At 43.4% G+C, this 22,029-nt stretch overlaps 1 protein-coding gene across 1 annotated transcript in view; it reads left to right on the top strand.

Moving 5' to 3' along the window:
* Nucleotides 1-20,758, top strand: part of tchp (trichoplein, keratin filament binding) — a 29,217-nt gene extending 8,459 nt beyond the window's left edge. Inside the window, exons 5-13 of the mRNA XM_085961329.1 lie at nucleotides 339-407; nucleotides 5,598-5,771; nucleotides 8,963-9,075; nucleotides 11,446-11,512; nucleotides 12,964-13,136; nucleotides 14,197-14,278; nucleotides 16,151-16,336; nucleotides 17,080-17,223; nucleotides 17,509-20,758. Of these exons, the coding sequence (XP_085817455.1) occupies nucleotides 339-407; nucleotides 5,598-5,771; nucleotides 8,963-9,075; nucleotides 11,446-11,512; nucleotides 12,964-13,136; nucleotides 14,197-14,278; nucleotides 16,151-16,336; nucleotides 17,080-17,223; nucleotides 17,509-17,541 (1,041 nt within the window). The 3' untranslated portion in view covers nucleotides 17,542-20,758. The remainder of the gene's footprint in view (nucleotides 1-338; nucleotides 408-5,597; nucleotides 5,772-8,962; nucleotides 9,076-11,445; nucleotides 11,513-12,963; nucleotides 13,137-14,196; nucleotides 14,279-16,150; nucleotides 16,337-17,079; nucleotides 17,224-17,508) is intronic.
* The last annotated feature ends 1,271 nt before the right edge of the window (nucleotides 20,759-22,029 follow it).

Here is a 22,029-nt window from a genome sequence, read left to right on the forward strand (position 1 = left end):
CTCATCGCTAAAGTCAAGTATGTGTGTTGAGGTGCTCTGAAAATAAGCTTGGAAAAACTGCTATGATTGCACAACATCTTTTGGTGCAATGTGAACCATAATTAGAGACCTAAGTTAGTTTGGCATAGGAGCCTGTTGCAGGAAGGCTAACAAATACCACTTTTAGGAGCCCTCTTTACAATGACAGCATTGTTTAAAATTGTAATATTATTAGGAACATAAGAATTGCTAGATTGAAAAAAGACCACGGTCTATCTAGTTCGCCTTCTACCATCCTGGTAGTCACTAATAATGGAGTTGTTGACAATCAATTTTCTAGTTATTTATTTTGAATACAGATCCAGTCGGATTTGCACAAGACGCATGTGACAGGCAGCTGGTGTTCACAGATCACGGAAAAACAGCAGGTAATTAAACCATATTTTAATGTTTGAGATCGTCCAACCTCCTAACCAAACAATACAGTGATGCAGACACAAAATGTGGTTATGGATCTAGTTAGAAGTTTAGGGTCATGCCTTGGATATTTTCTCGGGTACAGTGGTACTAGTCACTTCCATTAGCATAGGGGTGTGCCCTTACTGCCCACTATCTAACGGTACGATAACATAACCCAGGGGTGTAACAATCGTATTCCCTTGTAATCCGAACTGGATATTTGTATCTGTCACACATGTTTCTTCAACCTTTCCAAAGGCAGATCAAGCAAACACTTGGTGAGATAAAACCAGATGCAAATGGTAAAGCTGCTTTATTTCACACCACATGAACTTACAGAGCAACAGTTATGATTGTATTTACTTATCTCTAATTAGTACAACTTACATAGGTAAAAAGAGGGATGAGGTCCTGCAGCAAGAATTTAGGGAGCTAGGTGAAGGATTAAAGAGCAGGACCTCAAGGGTTGTAATCTCTGGATTACTCCCGGTGCCACGTGCTAGTAAGTATAGAAATAGGAAGATAGAACAGATGAATGCGTGGCTAAAGGGATGGTGCAGGGGGGAGGGCTTTAGTTTCCTGGATCACTGGGTCTGCTTCTGGGAAAGGTGGGACTTGTACAAGTCGGACGGTTTACACCTGAACCAGAGGGGAACCAATATCCTTGCGGGGAGGTTTGCTAGCACTGCTGGGGGGGGTTTAAACTAACTTGGCAGGGGGATGGGGTACAGAGTGGAGCTATAGTAGGGGGTGATTTACAGCCAAATACAGAGGGAAAAACAAGTCAGCTGGGAAGGCAAAGGAGAATATGGCAGGGCTGGAAGGCATTTATTTTAATGCAAGGAGTCTTGCAAATAAGGTGGATGAACTGAAGTTGTTGTTGAACACATGGGAGTACGATATTGTTGCTATCACGGAGACATGGTTGAGGGAGGGTCAGGACTGGCAGCTCAATATTCCGGGGTATAGAATCTTCAGGCGAGACAGAGGGGGGTGTAAAAGGGGAGGGGGTGTTGCAATATTAATTAAGGAGTCAATTACTGCTGTAAGGAGGGATGATATATTAGCGGGTTCCTCTAATGAGGCCATATGGGTAGAACTTAAAAACAAAAAGGGGGCAAGCACTTTGCTGGGAGTGTACTATAGGCCCCCAAACAGTCAGGGGGAGATAGAGGAACAGATATGTAGGCAAATCTCAGAAAAGTGCGAAAATAATAGGGTAATAATAGTGGGGGATTTCAACTTCCCCAATATAAATTGGGATAGTCAGAGTGTGAAAGGCTTAGAGGGTGCAGAATTCTTAAAGTGCATCCAGGAGAGCTTTTTGAGCCAACATGTAGAAAGTCCAACAAGAGAGGGGGCGGTACTGGACCTAATTCTGGGGAATGTAGCCGGGCAAGTGGTGGAAGTGTCAGTAGGAGAGCATTTTGGCGACAGTGACCACAATTCGGTGAGATTTAAGGTGGTCATGGAAAAAGACAAAGACGGCCCGGAAATAAGGGTTCTAAATTGGGGGAAGGCCGATTTTAATATGATAAGGCAGGATCTGGCCAAATTGGACTGGGAGCAGCTACTTATAGGAAAATCCGCATCAAAACAGTGGGAGACTTTCAGAAGGGAAATAGAGAGAGTACAACGCCAACATGTTCCTGTAAAGGTCAAGGGTGGGACCAACAAGCAAAGGGAACCTTGGATGACAAGGGATATACAAAAATGCATTAGAAATAAAAGGGGGGCTTTTGGCAGTTACAAAAGACTAAAGACGGAAGAAGCCCTAGAGGAGTATAAAAAATGCAGGGGCATACTTAAAAAAGAAATTAGGAGGGCGAGGAGGGGCCATGAAATAACACTGGCGAGCAAAATAAAGGAAAATCCTAAGATGTTTTATAAGTATATTAAGGGCAAGAGGATAACCAGGGAAAGGGTAGGGCCCATTAGGGACCAAAGTGGCAATCTGTGTGTAGAGCCAGATGATGTAGGCGGGGTTTTAAATGAATTTTTTGCATCTGTGTTCACTATGGAGAAAGATGATGCAGACATAGAAATCGGGCAAGGGGGCTGTGACATACTTGAACATATTAGCATCGAGAGGGAGGAGGTGCTAGCGGTTTTAGCAGGCCAAAAAGTGGATAAATCCCCAGGCCCAGACGAGATGTATCCCAGGCTGCTGTGGGAGGCAAAGGAGGAGATTGCAGGGGCTCTGACACAAATTTTCAGAACCTCTCTGGCCACAGGGGATGTACCAGAGGACTGGAGAACAGCTAACGTAGTACCATTATTCAAGAAGGGTAGCAGGGATAAACCAGGGAATTACAGGCCAGTGAGCCTAACATCTGTGGTAGGGAAATTATTGGAAAAAATTCTGAGGGACAAAATTAGTCTCCACTTGGAGAGGCAAGGATTAATCGGGGATAGTCAGCATGGCTTTGTCAAGGGTAAATCATGTCTGACAAATCTGATTGAATTTTTCGAGGGGGTGACTAGGGGGGTGGATGAGGGAAATGCTGTGGATGTGGTTTACATGGACTTCAGTAAAGCTTTTGACAAAGTCCCGCATAGGAGACTGGTCAAGAAGGTAAGAGCCCATGGGATCCAGGGTGCCTTGGCGCGTTGGATCCTAAACTGGCTGAGTGGCAGGAGGCAGAGGGTGATGGTCGAAGGTTGCTTTTGTGACTGGAAGCCTGTGTCCAGTGGGGTACCTCAGGGATCGGTGCTGGGTCCCTTGTTGTTTGTGATCTACATAAATGATTTGGATGAGAATGTAAAAGGTATGATCAGTAAGTTCGCAGATGACACGAAAATTGGTGGGGTGGTAAATTGTGAGGAGGAAAGCCTCAGGCTACAGGACGATATAAACGGGTTGGTCAGATGGGCGGAAAAGTGGCAAATGGAATTTAACCCTGAAAAGTGCGAGGTGATGCATTTTGGACGGACAAATAAGGCAAGGGAATACACAATGAGTGGTAGGACCCTAGGAAGTACAGAGGGTCAGAGGGACCTTGGTGTACATGTACATAGATCCCTGAAGGCAGCGGAACAGGTAGATAAGGTGGTTAAAAAGGCATATGGGATACTTGCCTTCATTAGCCGAGGCATAGAATATAAGAGCAGGGAGGTTATGATGGAACTGTACAAAACGCTGGTGAGGCCACAGCTGGAGTACTGTGTGCAGTTCTGGTCGCCTCACTATAGGAAGGATGTGATTGCTTTGGAGAGGGTGCAGAGAAGATTCACCAGGATGTTACCTGGGATGGAGCGCCTCAGCTATGAAGAGAGGCTGGACAGGCTGGGGTTGTTTTCCTTGGAGCAAAGAAGGCTGAGGGGGGACCTGATTGAGGTGTACAAAATGATGAGGGGCATAGATAGGGTAGACAAAGAGGAACTTTTCCCCTTAGTAGGGGGGTCAATAACAAGGGGGCATAGATTCAGGGTAAGGGGCAGGAGATTTAGAGGGGATTTGAGGAGGAACTTTTTCACCCAGAGGGTGGTTGGAATGTGGAACTCAATGCCTGAAAGGGTGGTAGAGGCAGGAACCCTCACAACATTCAAGAAGCATTTGGATGAGCACTTGAAATGCCATTGCATACAAGGGTATGGACCAAATGCTGGAAAATGGGATTAGACTGGACAGGGATGGATGGGCGGCGCAGACACGATGGGCCGAAGGGCCTCTTTCTGTGCTGTAAAACTCTATGACTCTATGACCTTTGTGTAATAATACAAAATAATGAAGATGCTTCGCTTCCCCACATCTTAACTTAAAACAAAGTCATTTCTAACAGCTTCCTGCGTTCTAAACTACTCCCAACCTTTGTTGGGCCTGACTGCCTTCCAGTTTCCTGCCTCAAAAAAAACCTGTGGATCTTTCTTCACTTCCCTCCTGTCCCCTCAGGAAGTTGGGGCTTGGTTCCTTGAACATTCATCCTATCTAGGAGTTGGCCAGAAGAGCTGCTAATCAAACCTGCTGCCGCCCGCCCGTGCTGTGGAAAAATTAGCAGAAAAAATCCCAAACTGTGATAGCCTCCAATAAAAGAAATATACAACATTCAGTTTCTGAGGGTCAGACCACTGTAGAGAAACATAGCTTCTGTGGGACTCCTTTGACATGCTCTTGTGAGTTGAGTCAAGTGTTCATATCTTAATTTTCAATGAGATATACAGTATAAGGTTCTTTTTTGACTGTGGCAGAAGGTGCCATTTAAAACAGTAACCTTTTCTTTTAGATGCTGTCTGAGTTGCTGTGCATCTAGCATTTTCTAATTTTGCTGAAGGATATATATTTGTTTTTGTGTGTGTGTGTGAGACTTATACTGACAATTGTTTTTATATCGAACTAGGGGATCTCCTGTGAACTTGCTGACTGAGAGTTGGAGGTTCTGCAGTTTTATAATAAGAACATTAGTCTATAACAGGCAATGTATTAATAATAAAGGGGTGTTTTTGTCCGAATTGCCCTTTCATAATGGGCGTAAGGAACTGCTTAGAGGAAGGCTGCTGCTGAAGTGGAGCTGTTTTTTTAACTTGTCTATCCCTTTAAAGGTGCAAACTCCCTATGGGGAAATGCTCCAAATGGCTACATTAATTAAGAACTTTTAGTTTGAAATTTTAAATGTAGTTTAATGAATTAAATGATCAGACATATTAAACATAAATTGATATAACAATTTTGTTTTCTTTAAAAAAAAATCTTAATGTATTTAGGGGAACTTGATGATGGGTTAGATACTAGCCTTTCATTTCTAGGACCTGGATTTAAATCTAGATTGATGCAATAACAGCCTCCATTATCTACTGCCTGTAAAGGTTGCATCTGAAATTAGTTTGAGCAGTATAAATTGTGCAGGGACCTACAACACAAACTGGCCCCTCATTTTACACTTGTTGGTACTAAATTGACAATCTGACTCAGATGCCACAGGACAATATCAGACACAAATGTGCACCGAGCCAAAGAAGGAGGTATTAGGAGAGGAGAGGTGACTAAAAGGTTGGTCAAAGAGGTGGGTTTTAAGAGGGAGGTGCTTGGTTTGACAATTCTATTCTTCTAATTGAATCTTGCAGAGGTAGAGAAGGAAGTAACAGAAATTTGGCTTAAAGGGTCGGTGACAAAATGGAAACAACACATTTATTTGCCTCTCCTGCTTTTGCAATTCTTTTAGCAAGAAGAGGCAGAGTTAGAGGAGAAGAAAAGATTAGAGAATGAATATGAAGTTGCACGAAAGCAGGCCATGGAGCGAATAAAGCAGGAAGAGGAGAGGAGAAGACAGGAAGACTTGAAGCAGGCAGAGACTCTGCGACAGCAAATGGAGGAGCTGCGTTTAAGGGAGGTTGAGGTAAGAACCAAATTGCTTAGGCCTGTATAAATAGTTTTAATGCAAAAGATAGGAGTTGTGTCGGATCCACTAGGACGGAATTTTTTTCAATGGGCAGACCCAATCAAATAACACATTGTGACTTTGTCACTCATGCATTATGCTGGCAGTTGGATAAATCTAGGTGGATGTGTGATATAATGGACTGAGCAACACTCTGCCGTGCAATGGCAATAGGGATGCGTTGGATTCCAGGTGTGCTGCTGTGGGAGATCACCAAACAGAAACTATGCACTACTCGGAAGAGTGGATTGGAAGTTGAGCTGTCCCTCACACACTTCCTAGTGGCTGGCTTAGTCAGCCATTGTGATGCTACAACACATGCAAACACTAGGGAAATAAGAAGGCATAAGGAGAGAAGAGAAAGTCCTCAAAGCTGTCAACTTGTTTAAACAATGGGCACAAACTGAAACAATGAAATCATTTGATTTCTCTTGGGGGGGGGGGGGGGGGAAAGTACAAACATATTAATAGACTTGAAGACACTGCTGAAAGACATGTGTAATGATGGAAGGAACATTTTAATTGACTAGTATAGGCCTCCTATGTTTACTGTGTTGATTGGTGGCTGTGTCGTTGCTGAAGATATATTTTCTTAATGTGTGATATGCTTTATGGTGCAGCTGAAGGTCAAATGGGCGTTTTCTGTTTACAATTTCTGGGAGACCCATATAAAGAACAATACCTCCGGGTGCCATCTTCTGGTTTGGATATGTAGGTAATGGTGTAAGATGTATTCTGTTGGTTCTAACGGAAGGGTGATCTGTGTAGCCAGTATAAATCCCCAGACACACACAACGATTGATATTTACAATTGGGAAATGCTGATCAATTGGAAAAAACCCACATCACACAGCTTCAAGTAAATGACTAAATCAGGGTCTTCCTGCGTTGATCCAAGTTTCCATACTAAACTCACGCATAGTTAACACCGCTATATAAATGTTTGCCTGAAAAAGTGAGACCTTTCGTTTTGTTGATATCTCCAGTGACTGACAGCAGACAATGATATCTCCCGAACTGTGATATTGAATTGCTGCCATTAACTCATTTACCAGTCAACAGCTGTGGCTTTGTTCATAGTTTGTCTGAATGTGATAAAGTCTATGTAACTAAAGTATACTAAAGAGAAAAGTGACGAGGAACTGAAGGTATAAACCTACTACATACCTTCAGATGCTATGGCACAGTACTATATTGCCAGTTTCTTTTCACTAGAGTAGGGTTAATTACTTTTCCTTATTCATTTATGGGATGTGGGTGTCGCTGGCAAGGCCAGCATTTATTGCCCATCCCTAATTGCCCTCGAGAAGGTGGTGGTGAGCTGCCTTCTTGAACCACTGCAGTCTGTGAGGTGAATGTCCTCCCACAGTGCTGTTAGGTAGGGAATTCCTGTATTTTGATCCACTGATGAAGGAATGGCGATATATTTCCAAGTCAGGATGGTGTGTGACTTGGAGGGGAACTTGGAGGTGGTGGTGTTCCCATGCGCCTGCTGCCCTTGTCCTTCTAGGTGGTAGAGGTTGTGGGTTTGGGAGGTGCTGTCAAAGAAGCCTTGGCGAGTTGCTGCAGTGCATCTTGTAGATGGTACACATTGTGGGCACAGTGGTGCCGGTGGTGGAGGGAGTGAATGATTAAGGTGGTGGATGGGGTGCCAATCAAGTGAGCTGCTTTGTCCTGGATGTTGTCGAGCTTCTTGAGTGTTGTTGGGGTTGCGCTCATCCAGGCAAGTGGAGAGGATTCCATCACATTCCTGGCTTTGGGGAATCGGGAGGTGAGTCACTCACCACAGAATACCCAGCCTTCCATCTGCTCTTGCGGCCACAGTATTTATGTGGCTGGTCCAGTTGAGTTTCTGGTCAATGATGACCCCCAGGATGTTGATGGTGGGGGATTTGCTGATGGTAATGCCGTTGAATGTCAAGGGAGGTGGTTAGATTTTCTGTGGTAAGACTGGGAGCTGTGTGAGATATCAATGTAATGCAATATCTCAATTTTTCAGGCAAAACTGATTTATGCGTGTGTGTTTTTAGGACAGAAAAATAGACTAATTCATGAAATTCTGATCAAGTAATTTTCTGGCAGCTGACTTTTTCCCCATAGATCATTATTTCTCCATTGTAAATATAAATAGCTTCCATGTGTCTGGGGATTTACACTGGCTATGTAACACTGGTTGTTTCCATGGAACAATAGTATAGTTGCAATCTGGAGCGGGCAAAGAATCTACAGGTTAGTACTGTTCTAAAACCAAGGAGAACATGCAAGATTGCTGAACAAACATGAAAAAGCGAGGTGGTAGGGGTGCTAAAGTTAATCTCTGCGCGTCTGGGGGAAATTTATCCTGTGTTGCTACTTCTGATTGATATCCAGTGACCTCTGCTAGAATGCGTGGATTTCAGTTCAGGACAGTATTTGAATATAACATTTTTAAGGGGCTTGACCGGGCAGATGCAGGGAGGATGTTTCCCCTGGCTGGGAAGTCTAGAACCAGGGGTCATAGTCTCAGAAAAAGGGGTCGGCCATTTACGACTGAGATGAGGAAAAATTTCTTCACTGAGGGTTGTGAATCTTTGGAATTCTCTACCCCAGAGAGCTGTGGATGCTCAGTCATTGAGTATATTCAAGACAGAGATCGATAGATTTTTGGATACTAAGGGACTCGAGGGATATGGGGATAGTGCGGGAAAGTGGAGTTGAGGTCGAAGATTAGCCATGATCTTATTGAATGGCGGAGAAGGCTCGAAGGGCCAAATGGCCGACTCCTGCTCCTATGTCTTATGTTCTTATGCCTGTGATGCCCTGTGTGGTCAAATAACCTACCAACATGTAAATGTGGATCATCTTTAGTTACCTCTTTCAGTCTGATCTGCCCTTAAGAAGTTTTACATCTAGTATCATTCATGTTGCCTTTCAGTAGCCCTTGGTAACCTCTTTGGCTCAAGGCAATAACTTCCGGTCCTTTTGCACGTGAACTATCCTTGACATTAGGGGAGCGATGGAGGTTTTTGTGATTCATGCAATAATTCCAACCTTTGCATGTGAAGAGGAGGGTGTTCCAAGAATTGTTTGCCTTCATCAAGGGGCATTAGCATTGCCAGTGGGTGTTTGTAGAGTTCTGATTTAATCCAGGGTTGGTCTGCTGTCTTCAGGCCAAGAATCTCAAGGCAGAACAGGAGAAACTGTTGAAACAGCAATGGGAGCTGGAGGAGCTGGGAGAGGAAAGGAAACAGTTGGAGCAGCAACGAAAGAAATCTGAGCTGGGGTGAGTATTGTTAGTTGGCTTGTTACTTACTTACTGACTGCTTTGGAGATTTCTCGCAGTAATTTTTAAAGATCATCTTTTTACGTCCCCCTTGGACGAGGGGCAGATCATTTACTCCTAGACCTCTTGAAGTGGCCAGTAAGAGGTGGCAACCCTTTCTGGTGAAATGTGCTCTTTTATTTGCGAATCATATCTTGCCTCCAGCAGGCACCTCCTCCTGTCAGAGCAGCCAAAATTGGGAAAGTGGTACTGGAATAGCGACATTCCGTGTGACCGCCCTGCCTACACCTATTCCCAATAATCTTTTATTTAGTTCTGCTCTCTCTTCCTATTAATCTGATAATGTCAATCTGATTTCTTGAAACTTTTCCAAAAACACCATATTCACTGTCTTGTTCTCTTTCGTCTTCCACCAGCCCACTTAAAAATGTCTTCAGTGTGTTGTACTGCACTATTGTGATTTTATTTCTGCATTACTTGAGTGCATGTGTTCCAAATAAGTAATGTAATCAAATTTTTCATAAAATGGCTGCAACAGTCATTGTAAAAAAAAATGACTGTTATTGTATGGCAATAGGTTCATAGGGGGCAATTTTTAACCCCGCTCGCTCAGCAGAAACCTGGCGGGTGGGCAGTTAAAATCACCCTGGCTCTTACCTGTCCGAAAGCTGCCATGATCGCAACGTCTGCAATTTTAACCTGCTCTCCTGAGCAGGCAGCAAGGACACGCGCCCGGATGCCAAAGGGGTCCTTCTTTACATACAATAGAAAAATACTGCGGATGCTGGAAATCTGAAACAACAACAGAAAATGCTGGAAACACTCAGCAAGTCAGGCAGCATCGTGGAGAGAGAAACAGTTAATGGCCCGTATTTTCCGATCCCTACGGGTGTGTACGAGCTGTGTACACACCCGTAGGGACCTCGCAAGTGCCGGTTTCAGACATGCATTTCCGATCTGCCAAGAATCCTCTTGACAGATCGGACGCCTGCCCTGGAGAAGGGCCTCCACGGGTGGAGAGTTCCACTTTCTGCAGAACCTCCGCCCGCAGAAAACCATTAAAAATCTTACGCCTGGTAAAAAGCAGGCGGAAGGACTGCTTTTACCAGCATAAGAGTTTAAAAAAGTAAAAAAAATAATTTTTGAAATCATTTATAATGTAAATATACTTTTTAAAAAGGTAAATTTATTTTAGCCCCATAAAAAACTTCAATTATTTTTTTCAAAAATTTAAATTTTTGTTTAAAATATTTAATTTAATGTAATTTTAACTCATTTTAAAAACGTGATTTAAAAAAAAAATGTATTTAATGTTTTAGTGTCTTTTTTCAGTGATTCCCATTCATACTTTTGACAGGTCTATCTGTCTAAAGTATGAAGGGGGATTCCCTTCTCTCATTGGCTCGCCTGGCCGACGTGATCTCAGGGACGCTTGCGAACCGCCTGCGCCCCGGGATACCTGGGTCTCTGTGCGCGCGTGCACCAGGAGAGGCCCAGGAGCGGAAGAGTCCGGACCTCTGGAGCCCTCGGGTAAGGGCGTAGGTTTTTCCCCGATAGGAGGCATCTGCACGCAGGGAACCTCCGATCGGAAAATATGGGCCAATGTTTCAGGTCTGTAACCCTTTGTCAGAACTGTTCTGACGAAGGGTCATTGACCTGAAACGTTAACTCTGTTTCTCTCTCCATGATGCTGCCTGACCTGCTGAGTATTTCCAGCATTTTCTGTTGTTGTTCCTTCTTTACATATGCATGTTGTGGCCCGATGACATCATTGAGACCCGACTGTAATTTTAACTCTGGCCCGAGTGGGGAATCCACCTGGAGGTAAAATTGGGGCCTATTCTGGCCTCATGTTTGGGTAAATTGCTGTTGTTGTCACTGTGGTTTACAAGCTTAAAGTGCACTGTACTGTTTGTTTAAAAAAAAAAAAATCTTGTATTCTCTGCAGCTACTTTTAACCCATTTGTCAGTCATTTTCTTGCCCACCTTAGGTGTCGCCTCCCCTTCTCCTCATGCCGCACACCTTTTCCTGGCTGAGTCAATGGATTCTGTTATGACTGCTTTGTATATGCTGTTTCGAACCGGCCTCTTGATACTGCTCGAGTTATCCTTTCCAAGGTTTTCTCAGGTCAGGATTTGTAATACATGGTAAATGCTACAGAAAGCTCCAAGGAGGATAATCACTCCTTTCTCAGGGGTGGGGGAGGCTTGCGTCCCACCAACTTGTGTCACAGTGGACTCTGCCACCAGATTCAGCTTATAATTTCCACTGTTTCTTTTTTGCTTTAATGAATTAATTCTCAAACTTCGGTCTTTTCCTTTGTGCAGAAAGTGCTTCCACATGCTAACTTCCGTTGTTCCTTCTTGCAGCCGGATACTGAACCGTCAGTACAAGACACAGATGAGGAGACGGGCCCAGCAGATTCAGGAAGAGCTGGTAAGAGCTCCTGCACTGTAAAATCGGAAAGTTCAAACATTTCATTAATAGTCTACCTATAGGCGAGGATAGGGTCAGGCTTGGGTGTGATGCCCACCCTTGTTAAATAGCCTGCTTGACACTTCTTGTTCAGAGGAGAGGATGAGAGAAAGAAAATAAATATTTATTAACAAGTGTGGGTTTCAGTGAAAAGACCGAGTAAAGCACTCTAAATTACAGTTAACAACACTTGGTGGATTGAGGACTTTGAGGACACATGCGCAGCAGATTCAGGAAGAGCTGCGAGTAACGCAGGACAGTGTGGTATGAAGTTAAATAAAAATGGACTGTGTTAAGAATGAGAAGTTCATTCCATCAGTTATCGGTACAGTACAAGTGGAGTAATTCGTTAAATGTGTGAGTTGGTTTATTTTGTTTCTATTCTTTCGAAGTACAGGAAACTTTTTTTTTATCCGGCACCGGTGTCGTGCCGGTTGATCAAAAAGTCTGGATTACAGAGAGGTACACTTACTAAGGTACGAGAGCCCCGTACACGGCCACAGATCCAGGAGTCCCTGTTGCATGGCAACAGGTGCAGGAACCCCGGTTACATGGCCACAGGTCCAGGAACCCCGGTTACACGGCCACTAATATAAAGTAAAACTTACCTGAACCTACTCCTGAATTTTGCCGGTTAAGAGAGATTTCCAGTTATTTAGGAGCCGGTTAAAAGAGAGTTTCCTGCATATTTGATCTTCTCCCAGTGTCCTTTGCTGTACCTTGAATGAGAAGGGCAGGGAGGTGGATGTATCGCCTGTCACTGTAACTGGTCACTTAACATGACTGAGAACGGTCAGGGTGACTGTTCCTCCCAGTGGCAGAGTACATTGCCTTTTACTAATACCGCTCTGTGATGGCACAGCTGACGAGGAGGCCTCCTCATGGGGATTTGTGGGTGTAGATCTGCCACCTGCCATTCCCTGGTACAACACATTGGAGCTCAAATGCACTGTGCCAGCCTTCATGCTTTTTTTTTTAAGCAGGGTTGTTCTGACACCCTACTAATGCACCTGGGTACAGCTTCAAATCAACTGGAATGATGACGAATGCTCAAGAGGCAATTGTCATCTATCATGAGTTGACAGGCATCCAGTGACAAAAGGTCAGGCAACGTGGTTGGGGGAATAGTCTGCACATTCCTGCCCCTGTTTCAAATGGAAGTCTGGATTAGCAGCGAGAACAATACTCTTGGAAATGATTGCAGAATGCTGTGTATTTTGTTCTGATTGCTGGATAACGGGTGGTACGTATCATTGTACTGTTGAGTGATTCTGTTGCCAGTGAAGGAATATCACTCATTTAAGCATTCTTTATGCACGTACTGTGCACATTTTATTTGGACCCCTTCCTCACAAAGGTCATTGCTGAATTGTGCAGCTCTCTATTTTGTACCTTTTTTTTCCAATTTGCAGGAGATGGATCGCCAAATTCTTGCATCTCTGATTGAAAAAGAAGAGGTGGACCAACAACTGCAATCAGCAAGGCGTGAACGGGCTGTAGCAGACGCAGCGTGGATGAAAAAAGTCATTGAGGAGCAGCTGCAGTTGGAGAGAGAGCGTGAGGCGGAATTGGACACTGTATTCAGGTCTGTTCCTGGTCATTTGTGCAGATAATGCTCCATTTATTTGGTTGGCAGAGAATTGTACTGGAAGGAAAAGGACAGAGAGATCATTGTATTGTCCTCTCCTTAACACAGGAGCATGAATTAATTAATCTTCAATTTGCATGAGCATGATATCTATTGAATACTTTCATCAGGCGTTGGAGGCTTCTGGCAAAAGGGTGCTCCAGGCTAAGGCTCTCCAGTTGTAGTTATTTGCTTGCAAGTGCAAAATTGCAAAATAGAACTATTACTTATAAGTGGACTTTTTTATTTAACAAACCTTATTATGATCAGTGTCCCAATTGAATGCACTTTCTGCTGCTTTTCCCAGCGAGCCATGGAAATATGTTGAGTCTTTACTTCACCTTGACTCCGGGCACTCGTTCCCACCCGCTGCATCCCCAGTTGTCTGTGACTTATAACCAGCAGCACAGATTGCTTGGAGGTGAAGGCAAGATGTCTTCCTTTTGTCTCTAGAGTCGGAAGCACAATGACAATTATTCAGGAGCCAGAGCTGTCGTAGTGAACATGTGATTTTAAATAAGAATTCGTGTTGGGATATATTGAACTGACATCGAAGGTTCTTATCCCAGAGTATTCCTCTAAATCAAAATCTATATTCTGTTTAAATTTCATGAAATCAGTATGTTTCTGTTCTCCTACTCGATGGAAGGAAACATCTAATTCGAAACAAAAGCCCTGTTTCCGTGACAATGATGTCACAATACAAATCAGAAAGGAACTTCAACAGACTTTCTTGGACTACAAATAATTTAATTTCTTTTTTAGTTGAGAGCCTACAAGCATTATAAATAGAATGTGACATGGCTGCATTTGTGTCCTAGGAATGGGTTGGGGGGGGGAGGGTTATTATTTTAAAATTGTTACACCCTTTAAAGAGGCTATTTTCTCAATTTTCAATGCAGCACTTAGCAGTGACAATGTGTAGTAGTTCATTACAGTCAGAGAATGTAACGGTGTACTGAAATTATAGGATGCACAAATGGGCTTTTAAGTTTGAAAAAAATCCCTCTGATTCCAGGGAGGAGGCCCAACGTATGTGGCAGAAACGAGAAGACGAGTGGGAGAGAGAGAGACGAGCAAGAGTGCGTTTAATGCAGGAGGTAGGCAGTCACATTCTTCCCTCGACTTTCCAAAGGTTAATTATTTGAAAATATCAGGTATTTGGCTGTGTAAATGGTATGTCTTAGAATAGATTCAGGCAGCCTCACAAATGCAGTGTTGGTGTTTATGTACATTCCACTTTGTATCTATGAATGTGGTCCTGTGAATTAGTCATGTTCTTTACAAACATTAAACTCTCCAAAATAAATGTCCAGTACTAGCTAGTTTACTAGGTGTCTTTTGATCGATGCTTTAGTACAAAATGGTGAGACATGGATGTACACCTATAATTCCCCAAACTGTAAGTTACTACTCTTGGTCATACTGTCAGTAGAAGGCGGAGTAAAAAGGGCAGGTATCTACCCATAGGGAGCAAGGGAGAAAATAACCCAAGAGGTGCACCCCTCCCAGAACTCCCGACATTGGCCAGGCTGGAGACAAGTCATCTGCCTTTGCTTTCAGCTAGGGAACGGTCCATGGTATGTAGACAACCCGAAGAAGTGATGAAGTTTTGTTTTAAAGTAAGGACTATGAAGTGTCACTGATTACTGACAAGGGGGGCAGGCCAACATATTTAAATACCAGCTAGTAATATTTGATTTACAACACAGAAGGAGGCAATTTTACCCATCACACCTGTGAAAGAGGTGTCCATTTTGTCCCATTCTTGTAGCCTCTTCAATTTTATTATTTTTCAAATATTAATCCACTTTCCTTTTAAAAGCTATTATATATTCTGCTTCTACCACTGTTTCTGGTGGGGCATTCTTTGTCCTAATAACCCCCTGCATAAAAATAATATTCCCATCCCCTCTCTTCGTTCTTTTAGCGATGATTTTAAACGTATGCCCTCCAACTACTGACTGACTTACCAGTGGAAATAGTTTTTTCTGATTAATCTTATCAAAACTCTTCATAATTTTGAACAGCTCTATTGGATCTCCTCTTGATTTTCTGTGCTCTAATGAAAGGAGCCCCATTGATACTTTTGCCGTCGCAATGATGGCAGCATTGCTATTTGGCAATTTAACAAAGAGAATCTTGGCTGACTACTGTTGGCCTCATCAGTTCCAGGCTAGGGGGCTGAAAAATCAATGACTTCTGATTGCTATCCAATCACCCTTTATTGGAGCCACAGAAGTGGGGACATTGCCTACGCTCATTGTTTTGACTTTGAAGAATGGTCACTTGGACCAGGTACCTTGGGGTGCTGGGGCCCTTCGGAGCTTCAGGAAAGAATGACAGAGAATTGAACAGTGCCTAAGACAGCGTCCGTAGACAACTTCTCTGCTCGCCCTGCATTAACTCAACGGTTACTAAATGTTAATATATGCCAAAAGAATAGCTCAGCTGGCATCTCTACATCCTTTCTGTACAGTCATACATGAGATTCTTCCTACAAGTACAGTTTCTTATGAGCATGTTGGTCTGAAAGTTCCTATGGGGCTCTCCCGATTTTCCACTGTTACTGTGCCAGGAGATTGATGGAACCCATGGAGAAACTGTGTAGATGGCTGCAAATGGTCAGACAAAGGTCTCTTCTGCTGATGGTACGAAATGAGGTCAAGACAAAACTGCCCCAGAGTTTTGGAGGGGACCAAATATTATTAAACTGTAACGTCACTCAGAGAGGTCACAGATTGACTGGTGTGAGAAATGGAAAAATATCGCACTTGTGCATTTGGGGTGCATCTTACGATGTTGGGGTTAAGATACATTGTTGGGGTGGATTAAAAGGGGCTTTACCTGACCTGAAATCCTAAACTGGAAAGGGTCACGCGTCCCTCACCTGTCGAGCACAATTTATTTCAAATAGAGAATAGTAGTCAGGAGCAGTAAAAGCAGTATTTAATGTGATCCCCTCTTGTTAGGTACTTGTAGGCCGACAGCAACAAATCCTGGAGCAGATTGAGATGAATCGGCGTGCTCAGGAGGAATCTGTGCAGCGTCGCGAGGAGCTGATCCAGGAGCTAGAGGAAGTGAAGGAAATGACAAAGCGCGAGAAGGAGGAGGAGGAGGAGGTGAAAACTGCTCGCAAGCAGGAGCTGGCAGCACAGGTTTGTTCCACAAAACTATTGATATACAGGCATTAATCACCTGACTACGCTCCTAATGGATGTTTGTACAGGGTATTTTCTTTTATTTGTTCCTGGGATGTGGGCGTTGCTGGCAAGGCCAGTATTTATTGCCCATCCCTAATTGCCCTTGAGATACATACATTGTTGCACATTTAAGTGGCTCACTGTACACTGTGTAATGCATTGTCCCCTAGAGATGTTGAGAACAGCCATGTAACCAAAAATACCTCCAAAAATTGTTCATTGTGGTCAGCGATGCTAGCTGATTTCAGTCACTGCATCAACAGAGGCTAAATTGGCTTTGAGTCAGATGGGGGAAAAACACAGTGCCAAGTAGTGGTCGGATTTAGGTTCACTCCCGCGTTTCTTCACGCAATGAGTTGATGGAACAATGAGGAGAAGCCAAAAACGGCCCCCACAGCAGAAAGAGGGGAAGAAATCTGAAGCTATATTTCCGCCTGCCCCGCCCTCATCTTCCAGGCCAGCATCTTCAAGAAAGGGGGTGGAAACATAGTCAATGATCAATCCTGATCCCGTTAGTAATATTACAGTAGCAGGTATTGCAGATCTACTGAAAGTCCAGAGATCTTATTGTAATCCCCAACATTGGATATTGGCCTTTCATGCTATCGATGAATACTAAACAAATGTACTGGATAACATTGGACTGGTAAATGCAGTTGTTCCTAACTGTAATGATTTTTTTCTTGTTTTTAATGTAGGTTGAAGAACAGAGGAGGCAGGAGTTGGAAGAGTTGCACCGGCAACAGAAGGAGGAAAATGAGGAAAGGCTTGCAGAGAGACGGTATGAGGAGATGCTTCAACATGAGGCGAAGCTGATGCAGCAGCGAGGATATGAACCTAAGGTAACTATACACATTGAAAATGGATGCCTGGAGCACCGCAGTGGCTCAGTTGGCAAGTGTACCATCCAGTGTGGTACAACGTTTCCCCGCGATCGGCTGCGCAGCGATCAGGAGGTCCCGCGCCCGGCGCTCACCAGCTGTTCTGCAAATTTAAAGGGACCGCGCACCAAACATCATAAATTAAAGGGAACGTTGGTGTGATACTGAACCTCTGAACTATCCAGTCTTTAAAGTGAAAATGTTGTAAGACTTGACTGTTTTTGCTCCTGTTTTGTATTTTATTAGACAAGCCACCGACCAAGAATAGCCTGGACATAGCGTAAAAGCTGAGAAATAAAAGGCTGGCTTGTGAAATGTGAGTCTCGCCTTGGAATGGATTGAGTGCCTGGATCAAATCCACATTTCTTGACCTCTCGACATAGCAGACAGAGCCAAGTCTTCAGTCTCTGTATGTGCTGGATGTTGTTGTATGTAATTTACACTTATTGAAGGAAAAAATCAACATCGGTAAAACTCGGAAATTTAGGCTGAAGTTCACGTAAAACCACAGAGCTGATTAAGTCTCTAAGGATCTCACTTACTCTCTCGATAAATTTCTGGCCTGTGATTAGTACACATTAAATCTGAATGGTCACAGGGCTTAACCACTGGTCCTAACCACTGGCCCTGTTCATTGTCTGGAAGATTGTTCTTTCGCTAGGAGGTATTTATGGGTGGCTGGTGCACAGAATCCATGTTATGCTCCTATCCATGTTCTGTAGGATTTGGAAGTAATCCTCAAACCCTGTCATTCAGGTTTTGAGAGTTTCAGGTTCACTAGATTGCCCCAGTTCTGTGGTAGGTAAATAATTTTGCTTCCGCATTACAAAAGTTAGAAAAGCATCTGCTGATATTTATAACTCTTTGAGATGATCTGTTAGCGACAAAATTAGTTAACGGACTCTCGGGCAGGGAGACCCATAAGTCCCAGTCTTAACTGACATTTGCAGCAGGGCTTCGATGAAGTAGAAGGCGGAAGCCTTAAAACTGACCGGTCTTGGCCATCTGGCAGGGAAATGGAAAAGCAGGAGCAGGGAAAAGAAGAACGCAAAATTCCCTACCTGCGAGGTTCCAGCACACCTCGTCCAGAGTTGACCAAGCAGCACTATTAACTGTGTGTGGAACTGTGCACAACCTGGGCTATCTGTCTTCCTAGCAACAGGAAGTGACACGTATGGAAAGTAGGGCATCGGGGAGACGAGAAAGAAATGGGGAATGAGAGAAACTGACACCTTGAGTTTAGCCAGCTTAGAAAACATTAAATGTATTTATACAGAGTATCAGATATTAGAATGTTCAATCCATAATGCACTCGGAACCTTTTTTGTATTAGTGTGTTTGCACGGTTTGTGTTTGCAAGACCAGCCTAATGTAATTGGTGTCTTTTGTTGTATTGGACCATTTAACTCCGGATTCAAATGGCCAGACAGATATAGGACAGGAAGATTTTATTACCATGTCTTGTGTTTGAAGGCTCTTAACGCTTGTTGAATGTATGTGTATGAGCTTTCCATTGGCAGTCTGGAAGGACTGAAGCACTCCACTGACCAGTCTCGACCCTCACTTGTTCTCCCGATGGCCTTCAGTTGCTCACTTTCTTCCCAGATTAGGACTCAACATTTTCCTTTTTGGGCCAGGAGATCACATGAATGATCAGGTAACAAGGCTTTTGCTTAAGCTTGTGTGATCCTGATCTCCGGTCTCTCCCTGCCCCCTTTCCAGATTTCTAATCTGGAGGCGGAAGGGGAAAATAGACAGAGGGTGAGGAAGTGCATTGGGACGTCTGGGAAAGAAGACGATTGGAGAGAGGGAGAGAGAGATGGAAGATTGGTATTGGGGCCGTGGAATAGGAGTGAATTAGGGGGCTTGGAAAGGACATTGGAAGAAAACAGAGACTTGGGGAGGGGGAAAAATATGATTTAAAAAATTTAACAAAATAGTTTAAATTGGAGACTGCAGAACATAAGTGGTGGGGAGTATTGTCTGAATATCAGTGCAAAATATTTTTAAATTTCCAATTTAATATTCTGGGGCACAATTAAAAACACAGCTGATTCCAGATGAACATGTCTGAACATAAGTTTAGTGATAATTATGTTTTTGATATGTATTTTATAACTATCTTTTGCATAGCTCAAGCTGTATGTCTTTACAAAAGTAAATAGGTGTTTGTGCACATTTTCAATAAAGGTGTGCAGAGCTGACATCTTCATCTGGAAGTTACCGCTGTGGTGTTTGAATTCACAAAGAACATTAAACTGGAAATGTTTAATTTTATTCACCCCCACCAATGTCTACTCCAAGACATTGATTGCCACACTCGTACTGGGTGCACTCTGATCTCAATGATTGAATATTTTAAAAGATTTACAACTTTCAGGAAGCAGCTTCTGGCCACATCAATGGTTAAGGCGGCAGAAACATCACGTTATCAGCCCTCCATCCTAGTGTACGACTGCTGTACGGCCTATGCTATAGGATCTCTGTCCCTACCACATTGCTGGTTTATTTTGCCAGCCAAATCTGGGGAAGTAAAGTACGCAACTGGACAAGTCACAACAGTAGGTTAATTGCTCAAAGATTGCTCACTTCCGGCATGGAAGTAAGCCATAGAGGCCAGGAGAGGAACAAAATCACAGGTGGCACCAAATAGTTTGGATTTCAAATTCTGATTTTAATGCTGTACATTTGAGCAGCACCAATTTGGCTGTTTTACAGTGAGAAACAGCGGATTTCATTTTGTATGAATCCTGTCAACAAGGGAGGGTCATTTGGGACATGCCGTTGGGACCCTCTTTGAATCTTCTCTTGCAGCAGCATCCCTTTTATTGCCAGATGCAATGTCAAAACAGATTTTAAATCTCTTGCTGAGCCAGAGTTTGAGTGTCCAAAGGTAAACTAGGAAGTGATTAAGTTGAACTAACATCTTTTAAAATGTTGAGCAACTTGGGCTTTGAAGTCTTCGCTCTTTGTAAATAGCAATGGAAGTCTAAGTGTTATTTGGGTTTGTCTTAACATTTGCATTGCTCTATCTCCACCTGGAGCTGACTGAGCTAATCTATGTGTGAAAGGCATCTCCGCCTAATTAGCAGCAATTACTGTTCAGAGCTGCATCTCTAACACAGCACTCAGGACTGTTTTATAACTATTTAAATTTCAGATGATTAAAACCTTTTAAAGCACTTCTAGTGTAACTGTCCAGCTGATTAATTGCTAATTCACCTGGATTCCCGATGGCGCTGAAATCCAGCCGGAGAAACCAACAAGCATCTCTTTACTTGCTTTCAGTCTGAATTATTGATGTTTGTAATATATTGTTTATGTTTATAAAAAGCATCCCAGCTTTTTTTTCTAAGTCTTTGTACTGAGTTTGTGACCATTTTATTTTAGAGGCACTGATCATGAAATAGAGAAAAAATCAATTTGGGGCTTGAATGTTTTTATTTATATTTTTAATCAGTAATTGTTATATAAATAAAATCTCTTGTGCATTAAATGGTGGAATGGTTCTTTTTGACAAACTTTTCCCTGTCAATTCCCCCCCGCCCACATGCTGAAGGGATGACTCCTTGCTGGGCTCGGGCTCCGCCTCCGCCGTTACCAGTCAGCCACCACAACTGCACCCAATGCTGATTATTTGTGTGTGAGCCTTGGCAGACTATTTGGCCACTGGGGGTATTGCAGCTGAACCTGATCTTGTCCTCACTTGACATCCACACATGGACTTCCAGCAGACAGAACTCTGGAATTCGAGCTCTGAATGATTTTACCCTTCCTACCCAGAGGTGTTGAGGTTAATTGTAGCATGCCTGCTTGAGATCAGCTAACAACAGAGTGGGGATCAGTCATGGAACCTTGCTTGTCTGTATGACTCAATAACAACTTGCATTTTATAAAAGCGCCTTTAACATAGAAAAACACCCCACGCCACCTCACAGATGCACGATCAGACAAAAATGCATGTCAAGCCAAAGAAGATATTAGATGGGGTGACTAAAAGCTTGGTTGACAAGGTGAGTTTTAAGGAGGGTCAAAGGAGAAGTGGCGAGGTTTAGGAAGGGAATTCTAGAGTGTAGAGCCTAAAAGGCTGAAGGCACGGTCACCAACAGAGTGGAGGATGCATAAGAAGCCTGAATCAGAAGAATGCAGAGTTATTGGACAGTTGTAGGGTTCAAGATGGTTACAGCGATAGGGATGGATGAGGCCACAAAGGGATTGAAGACTCAGCTGCTCACTACCTTAATCAGTTGAACCTATCCTATTCCTATCCAGATTCAATTTTTCCCCGTGTTTGGTAGGTTCCTCCTCCCTCAGTGCATCAGTCCATGATTGAGGGGCAAGCAGGTAACCTTCTTAAATGCAACCAACAGGTTGGAGGTGCACAAAAAGCCTTTTGTATACTCTGGTAAGGTCTCAATTAGATATGAAGAAGTTAACATACACAGAGTTGAATGACTAGATCACTGAAGCTCCTGTTTTTAGTGACTATTTCACTTGAGCTCCATCACCAGAGTTAGATGTACTTCCTCTCCCCATCTTCCCTGCAGACGGAAGTATTTCTAGGGTCCAGTGTCATGATGCCAACAGCGCTTGGGAGCCTTGTCCAACAGATGCTTCTTCATATGAAGGCCTCACATGTTTATTGGCTACTCAATCTGCATATGCCCATACTTAGCAGCAGGGGCACTAGATAGTGATCAGAATAAGGAATTCTGGCCGATATAGTCCCCACTACTGTTTCAGCCAAGCAGAGTTCACTCAGCATAG

Source organism: Somniosus microcephalus, chromosome 19 (assembly GCF_052327205.1).
Source record: "Somniosus microcephalus isolate GS21.2 chromosome 19, FLI_Smic_1.0, whole genome shotgun sequence".
NCBI classification, from domain to species: domain Eukaryota; kingdom Metazoa; phylum Chordata; class Chondrichthyes; order Squaliformes; family Somniosidae; genus Somniosus; species Somniosus microcephalus.